The sequence below is a fragment of the Salvelinus sp. IW2-2015 genome, linkage group LG18 (assembly GCF_002910315.2).
Source record: "Salvelinus sp. IW2-2015 linkage group LG18, ASM291031v2, whole genome shotgun sequence".
Taxonomy (NCBI): Eukaryota; Metazoa; Chordata; class Actinopteri; order Salmoniformes; family Salmonidae; genus Salvelinus; species Salvelinus sp. IW2-2015.
Window position 1 is genome coordinate 53,056,984 of NC_036858.1, and position 8,921 is coordinate 53,065,904.

Genomic DNA, 8,921 nt, shown 5'->3' on the forward strand with positions numbered 1-8,921 from the left:
TCTCATTTTGTCTGTCATAGTTGAAGTGTACCTATGATGAAAATTACAGGCCTCTCTCATCTTTTTAAGTGGGAGAACTTGCACAATTGGTGGCTGACTAAATACTTTTTTGCCCCACTGTGTATATATTTTAAGATTATTTTATTTCTCTCCATCATGAGGATAATGAAAGTTCACAGAACTAAAAAATAAAGGTAGATTTACCAATTGGTTAGTGTTTTTACTTATATACTTTTTTGTTTACAAATTAAGTGATTAAAACTCGTAATTCTGCCTTTCTCCATCTCTTCTCTCTCCAGTTAATGTGACCTCTCCCGGCCCTTACTGAAACATACCCATGAGCCCGCTCTTTCCATTTACTGTAACCAGTGTCCGCACCCACTGAGCGCCGACTGACACCGGACGTCCATGGACAATGAAAAGTAGTTGATACTTGGTCAGTTTGCCCTGGCCTTGATTTCAACATCCACAGATGTAGTTTCTTGGTTCAGGACAGACCGGCCTTGATTTGGCCCAAACAGACCGGTGACCGGACCAAATCTGAACCAATCATAGATGTCTATGTTTCACAAGTTTGGACAGCACAGTACAGTGAAGCACAGTAGAGTACAGTAAAGAAAAGTATTGTATAGTTCAGTACAGTATAATGTACTATATTGAACTCTACTCCAGGGTTTCCCAAACTCGGTCCAGTGTGTAGAAAACTACCCATATATGCGAAGGATGATATTGTATATTTCTACCTTTGTGAACCTATTCAGGATGCACTATGAAGAGAATGACAATCATGTCTACAATTATGCTTTTCTGTGTAGTACAGATCAGGGACCCATGATGTAATTCCACTACCATAAAACTCTGTTACCGGGTGTAAATCCACTTCACTTACTGTAGTTCAATAAGCTGTCATGTCATAACTGACACCCCATTTTTCTGAAGACATCTTTGAATCTTAATTCAGAACAGATATTTAGCAGTTTTTGGAAATCGTGGTCTATAAAAAAAACTGAGATTTTACCGTAATTCTGTTACTAAACTTTGCATCTGCACAGTTCTTCCAGTAACTGCCTTGTCAATTCCATATTGGCCTAAGCTTAGCCCTTGATCATGACTCTCAGTTCCATTACATTAGACATTGGACTAAGGAGTCTTCTGTACAGGGAAGTTCTGTTAAGAGCCCCGATGCTCAGTCTGAACATTAACACTCATCGCTTRTGGTATGATTTGGGAAGCAAAAGGACCGTATCTTTCATATCAGTGAGAAATAATTTTCAAAAAGCAAAAGGTTAAATTGATATGCACCTTTATAGAGTTAGGGTTCCCGCACAGCCGTATTTCCATGTTACAGTGCTTGTTTATGGAAAACAGTCGAAAGACAGAGTGGACTCAGGGGTCACGTTAATGCAGAATTAACTCGTTAAATTTTGCTGCGTTTACTAAACGCTGATCTAAAATACTTAAATAAAACGCAAGATTTACTTTCAGAAAAACATTAGGAAATGTAGCTGGCTACATTCTATGATAAACATTAGAAATATGATAGCCATGCATCGTTTTTGCAAAAAAGAAGMAAAAAAATTGCACTTCTCGTCATCTGATGAAAATTAAGCTATTTTCTGCCGAATGTGTTGCACCAATGTATTTTCTGTGAAGGAAAACTATTTGCATGCCCCTGATCACTCAATTTAAGCACTCAATTGAAATGGTTAAAACGCAGATAGTTTGCACTTGTGAAATTATTTTGATGTGACAGGAAAGTAGAGGGATTTATGTTTCTAGAACCGTACCGCAATTGAGAATCAATTTACCTTTAGATGCAGTGGCGTGTACTCATGAATGCCAAGGGAAGCCAGGCTTCCCCAAATATTTGACCAATAAATAAATTATTTYATAATTTTAATGTATCTTTCATCTCTCTCTGTGTTTTCAGAACTTTCCATCAATTCGCAAGTGGCCAAATCTCACTGGAGAAATCATCAGAGCGAGGGAAACAGTGTCCCTCTGTCTCAGTATGTGTAGTAGAGGTCGACCGATTAAATCGGAATGGCCGACTAATTAGGGCCGATTTCAAGTTTTCATAACAATCGGAAATCGGTAATTTTGGATGCCGATTTTGCCGTTTTTTTACACCTTTATTTAACTTGGCAAGTCAGTTAAGAACACATTCTTATTTTCAATGACGGCCTAGGAACGGTGGGTTAACTGCCTTGTTCAGRGGCAGAACGACAGATTTTTACCTTGTCAGCTCAGGGATTCAATCTTGCAACCTTACGGTTAACTAGTCCAACGCTCTAACCACCTGCCTCACGAGGAACCCGCCTGTTACGTGAATGCAGTAAGAAGCCAAGGTAAGTTGCTAGCTAGCATTAAACTTATCTTATAAAAAACAATCAATCAATCATAATCACTAGTTATAACTACACATGGTGTGATGATATTACTAGTTTATCTAGCGTGTCCTGCGTTGCATATAATCGATGCAGTGCGCATTCGCTAAAAATGACTGTCGTTGCTCCAACGTGTACCTAACCATAAACATCAATGCCTTTCTTAAAATCAATACACAGAAGTATATATTTTAAACCTGCATATTAGCTAAAAGAAATCCATGTTAGCAGGCAATATTAACCAGGTGAAATTGTGTCACTTCTCTTGTTCATTGCACGCAGAGTCAGGGTATATGCAACAGTTTGGGACGCCTAGCTCAATGCGAACTAATTTGCCAGAATTTTACGTAATTATGACATAACATTGAAGGTTGTGCAATGTAACAGGAATCTTTAGACTGATGATGCAAATCAGTATTAAAAGGAGATGCAAAAAAAAAAATCGCCAAAAATCTATTTGAGGCTGTTTGAATCTGCCATTTATATTTTTTGTGTTTTTCTCTCTCTGCCACCTTACTGTATTGTTAGCCTTTTCTCATCTCACGTCTTCAGTTCTGCTTATTCTCCCTCTGTCATCGTTTCTGTCTCCCTCCCTCTCTAACACAGAAGTATATATTTTTAAACCTGCATATTTAGCTAAAAGAAATTATGTTAGCAGGCAATATTAACGGTTCCGTATTTCACTGAAAGAATAAATGTTTTGTTTTTCGAGATGATAGTTTCCGGATTCGACCATATTAATGACCTAAGGCTCGTATTTCTGTGTGTTTTTATGTTTTAATTAAGTCTATGATTTGATAGAGCAGTCTGACTGAGCGATGGTGGGCACCAGCAGGCTCGTAAGCATTCATTCAAACAGCACTTTTGTGCGTTTTGCCAGCAGCTCTGCTGTTTATGAATTCAAGCCTATTAACTCCCGAGATTAGGCTGGTGTAACCGATGTGAAATGGCTAGCTAGTTAGTGGGTGCGCGCTAATAGCGTTTCAAACGTCACTCGCTCTGAGACTTGGAGTAGTTGTTCCCCTTGCTCTGCATGGGTAACGCTGCTTCGAGGGTGGCTGTTGTCGATGTGTTCCTGGTTCGAGCCCAGGTAGCGGCGAGGGATGGAAGTTATACTGTTACACTGGCAATACTAAAGTGCCTATAAGAACATCCAATAGTCAAAGGTATATGAAATACAAATCGTAGAGAGAGAAATAGTCCTAGAATTCCTATAATAACTACAACCTAAAACTTCTTACCTGGGAATATTGAAGACTCATGTTAAAAGGAACCACCAGCTTTCATATGTTCTCGGTTCTGAGCAAGGAACTTAAACGTTAGCTTTCTTACATGGAACATATTGCACTTTTACTTTCTTCTCCAACACTTTGTTTTTGCATTATTTAAACCAAATTGAACATGTTTCATTATTTATTTGAGGCTAAATTGATTTTATTGATGTATTATATTAAGTTAAAATAATTGTTCATTCAGTATTGTTGAAATTATTACAAAACTAAAAATTAAAATCGACCGATTAATCGGTATCGGCTTTTTTGGTCCTCCAATAATCGGTATCGGCGTTGAAAAATCATAAATCAGTCGACCTCTAATGTGTAGCCCATGTATTTGATGCTGTCTGGACCAAAAGAGTATAACATGTTGCTGCCATAGCATTTGATTGATTGATGCCAGCAATCATTTGTCTCCCTTGATTAAAAAAAATCATAATTAGCCAATCAGCATTGAGCTGAGCTCAACTGTGGGTAGTCCAGGTGCAGCAAAACACCCCCCAAGRGAGGCCAGCTGGGATTTGGCTTCAGACCAATCAAATCACTTGTCTGTTTCTAGTCTGCTTATGTTGATGTTCTGCTAGCTTGCTAAATTGGCTTTTTCCTAAGCCATGGATGGAGATGGGGATTTGGACTTGTGGTTTTGACTTAATTCTCTGTACAGGCCAATGATTATGACAGTGTTTCTGATCTAACCATAAGTGAATATGTTGTGCCACTGGCCTGAGACGATTGAAGTTCAATATGTAGCCTAGTAGGCTCACATTACCTAGCCAGCTAGCTAACTTAGCTGGTTCATTGTTGCCCGTGGGAGGAAGTCAGGCTATCAAGCATTTTAGCTAGGTAGCCTGTGACAACAAAAACTAAAAGTGTACTGTATCTGTATGAAAGATCCATAGACCGTTGACAACATGAAAGAGAGGAAGATGGCATTGGCGTTCAACTAGTCTARAAGTAGGGTGAGTCTAAAATGTTTGTTTTACTTGCTCGCGCACACACACACACACACACCCCCCAGTGCCATGGACAGCCACATTATATTTTGCAACATTGATAAGACTAATTGTTTTTGGTATCTTTAAAATGTGTTTTCAGTGTATTAAACTAAGCACATATAGCCTTGTTGATTTGATGATGTTTAAGTTGAAATGTTGCTGGAATAGCTGAGGATGTGCTCCTGTTCTCTTTGTGCTGACTCTGTTTTTCTAAATCAGTAGTTGTTTAGTAAACTGTCGAAAACATTAACGTGCTTGACCATGCCGCAGGTGATATAACTGTTTGTATGCAATATTTGCTTTGTGGACTTCACCAGACAGATCTTGCTCTCCGGTTTTGTGATGAAACAAAAGTAGGTGTAGTTGAATTCATTCCGCCCCTGTGACTGTTGTCTTTTTGTTGCCACGGTATTATTGTATATCACGGTGGTGTATGGACGAATGTGTTAGAGTAAACAATGCCATTATCACAACATAGGTTGTAATATGGCTTTTTAACTGACCTGTCTTCCTCAGTGATGCTACTGCTACTGTTTATATGGAGTATTTGGCTGTTTTGTCTTCCAGAGACAATTTACCTTTAAGCAGAACATGTCAAGGTCCTTGGACTATAARGACTAAAGTTAAGCTCCTTTAGTCCATTATTGGGCTAAGCCTAGGCCTAACTGTTGTAGTCACTTCAAAACCACAGGGCCAGAGATACTCATCATTGTGACAGGCCTATTTCACCTTTCATCTTTCAAATACTGACAACTACCATATAGTATACACATAGCCAGATATGTGTGACAATCAAGCTGATCCTAATGTTTTTTTTATGTAGATTGGTTATTGAATAAAGAMGTTTGCAGCTGATTAGTCTTCCCTCGTCATAATAAAGATCAAATAGCATGACAGTAGAAAGTGTCATTTATGTAGTAGGCGATGTTTTGCAGTTTGCATAATGTCAAATAATAGGGCGTGCGCATCAGTCCACGTAAAAAATCTGTCCAAGGAAAATGTCTACGACATACGCGTTCCCTCTCTGTCCTGACGAATGACGATATTGCGTAATGATGACCCCCTGAGATGCAATCATGTACCTAACGATCTGTTTAAACTGCAGGTTATGGTATTTTCCATCACATGAACAACAACACGTGGTCATTGGTTACATTTAATTTACTTACAACTTATGTTGTTTCCTGACATGCCACCATGTAAACCTTATCAGTGAACTTCGCATTCTACAGGTTTAGCTTAGCTAACTTAGCCAGTTGGAAAACATTCTGCTTACCTTGGGCAAATCACTGAGTTGGTTAGCATCCAGCAAAAGCTCCTCCAAACTCCGACTGTAGCGGTAGATCTCATCCGGAACGTATAACAGAGAACAGTGCCGCTTATCGATCAATTCAACATGACGATTGCACCGCCACAGGGGTATACACTGAAACATCACGGGGTGATGGCAAAATCCGTTCTTAAAAAATATCCCGAAAAGACGTCAAATAAAAGAAACGGAAGGCGCAACTGAATACGGCCAGCTACTACTCGAACTGAACTAGCTAGATGGCTTGCCAAACACCTTCTTGCTCTTCGAACGAATTTTCAAAGAAAACAAACATCGAAACCACCTCCACAGGCGTAAATAAATTGCACTGGACACCATGGAATACATACGCTGTCTATCTCACTTTGAATACTTATAGGCACCTGATTTTCGCTTGGTTCTTTATCCTTTAATCACGTCGCCACTCTGATGTTAGTAGTTTTTCTAATCGTGTCCAGAAAACGATCACATCTCTGTTTTATTTCGTGTAACCTACTGTTTTCCTTGTCCCAGAGTTAATTTCCTCTCAGTCCCGTGTCTGACCCGGAACATTCACTCCCTCATTCCAATCTGACGTCACCAATCCTAACCGCTCCTCCCTTTGTATATCTCCCTCCCCCTCTAGAAAAGTAGAAGCCAGAGAGGATTATAGATAGGCTTCTGATTCATTCTTCAGTTGGCCTACTGTACCTCAGCTCAGTGTTATTTTAGCCTGAAATAGCCTACAGTTATACATATCTTTTATACAGTTTATTCTGGAGTTATACTTTAGAGTAGGTAGGTAGAGTACAAATAACATTTTTAAAAATGCATTTCAGCATGGGCGATTTTTTCAAATAAAGCATTTCTCTCAAATGTAAACCTGTCTTTATGGGCTCCCTGTCTGAATTGAACATGTAAACCTGGGGTGCATTCAGTTTGGTTCAACGTTTGATACGTTTGACGGTTTGTAGTGTACTGAATTACCAAAAGGGTGTGCATCATTCTTCAACCGCCTTTGAGGTAGGGCTACGTTTGCTCCCGTTTGGTGGGTGTGGCGAAGTCTGGCCTAATCAATATGGGTGTGACCATCAGAAATCGCAAAACTCATGCAGCCCACATGCACAACCGCCCTCTGGGCCACAATCACACTGTTCTTCACTGGTCGTTGAGTATAGTAGTTTCGTTTGACTTGTTAAACACCGTTCTGTCATGTTGAACGCACCCAAATGTATGTCCATTTATCAAAAGTAATKAATAYAAATATAGAACCCATTTTCTAAATAGTGAGGGTGTAGTGTCTGAACTCAAGTCATTGCTTGCCTTTGTAAATCAAGATGAATAATTAGTCTCCACTTGGTGAACATTTAGGTCAGTGGGTCTCAACCCTGGGGTACTAGTACCCCTGGGGCTATATGGTATACCCACGGGTGATACTTGGAAAGACTCAAGAGCATAGCCATAATGATCAGTTGCATATGATGGGATACCTTGGGTAGAGCAGAATGTGATTAGGGTATACAGTAACCAAACATTTTGAGAACCACTGCCCCTTGACAAAATGAGAGCCTTGATAATATGATGGGCACGACTGACTTGCCTCTAATTTTCTTCTCTTATCCAAGAGGCGCTAGTGCCTACTTGATGACAACACTAGCACCCTGAAATGAACGCTCACATTATGTCCACAAGTGGATGTAAGGCCAAAAACAATCATGCATGGTTTATGAAATTTAAAGGGGAATTTCWCCCTGGCTTTGCCACGGCATATAGTCATTACTATATTAACAACATTATGTTTTTATCATAAACATCACAATTATCCAAAYCACAAGCTAGAACTAGCACATTTTAATTTCACTGSTAGAATCGGGAAGTTTCRACTCCCTGTGTATTGGTCTGCTCATAGTGAACCACAAAGTCCGACATTCATAGCTAATGCTGATACCGCCCGCTAGGTAGAGGGGGCATGCAAACAAACTTGAATAATGGCGTTGTTTACCTCGAACGACCAAAACACAGTAAATCTCAGAACTTCTCCAGGCACGATTTTTGTCATCATGCTCGTATAGTGTTCTGTGCCTGGCTGTGCTAATTACAAACACGCGCRAAAATGAGTTATCTTCTACCTACCAGAGATTCACCCCGATTCTGCCAGTGGCTTGGGCTATCAAGACCCTTACAAAAAAAGATTGCAGTTTTGAAACTGCAGTAAAAGTGCAGTAACTTCAGTCCACCGTGGTATTTTGGACTCAGTAATTGCAGAATAACTGTAGTGTACTGCAGTTGAACTGCAGTTATTTTGCACTCTAACTGCAGTCACACTGCAAAATTACTGCAGTAAAAAAAGCTATGTTATTTAGAACGCAGTATTTACTGCATTTAAATTGCACTCTAGCTGCAGTTATACTGCACTCTGACTGCAATTTTTTTCCTAAATGGAATGATGGCTGCGGAGACCAAAGATTATCAGAAGGATTTTCAGGCTGAACTGATGCGGAATCCATTTCGATGGCAGCTCAGAAGTGATGGAACACCAGCAAATTGTTTACTTCACAACAACACTGAAGATTCTCAATTAGAGGTAACCTAACGTTAGCTAGCTTAGCTGGGTAAGTTAGCTAGCTAGATAACGCTACAGTCCTGTATTGAACTCTGAAAGCCATAAGCTAAATCGTATAGCAATCTTTTGGTAAACAAACTGTCAGTCAATTTCGCCTATGACATGGTAGTCTGCTAGACTGGTAGCTAACTTCAGCAGAGTAAACACGTTTGTTTGTTCGTTCTATCTTTGACTGACGTTAGCTAACGTAAGCTAGCTAATGTTACCAMATAAAGAGTATATCAATTTGGTAGCCATATATTCCACCTTTTTCTCAAAAACACTCTGTTACTAAAAATAATATGTTCAATATAGCTAACTCACTCTGTGTGTTGGTAGCAGTGATGRATGTGTATAAATTGTCTATGGTAGGTT

At 39.5% G+C, this 8,921-nt stretch overlaps 1 protein-coding gene across 1 annotated transcript in view; it reads right to left on the bottom strand.

Moving 5' to 3' along the window:
• Positions 1-6,534, bottom strand: part of LOC111978110 (leucine-rich repeat-containing protein 1) — a 77,059-nt gene extending 70,525 nt beyond the window's left edge. The window contains exon 1 of the mRNA XM_024007929.2: positions 5,933-6,534. Coding sequence (XP_023863697.1) covers positions 5,933-6,091 — 159 coding nt within the window. The 5' untranslated portion in view covers positions 6,092-6,534. The remainder of the gene's footprint in view (positions 1-5,932) is intronic.
• Positions 6,535-8,921: the final 2,387 nt, after the last annotated feature.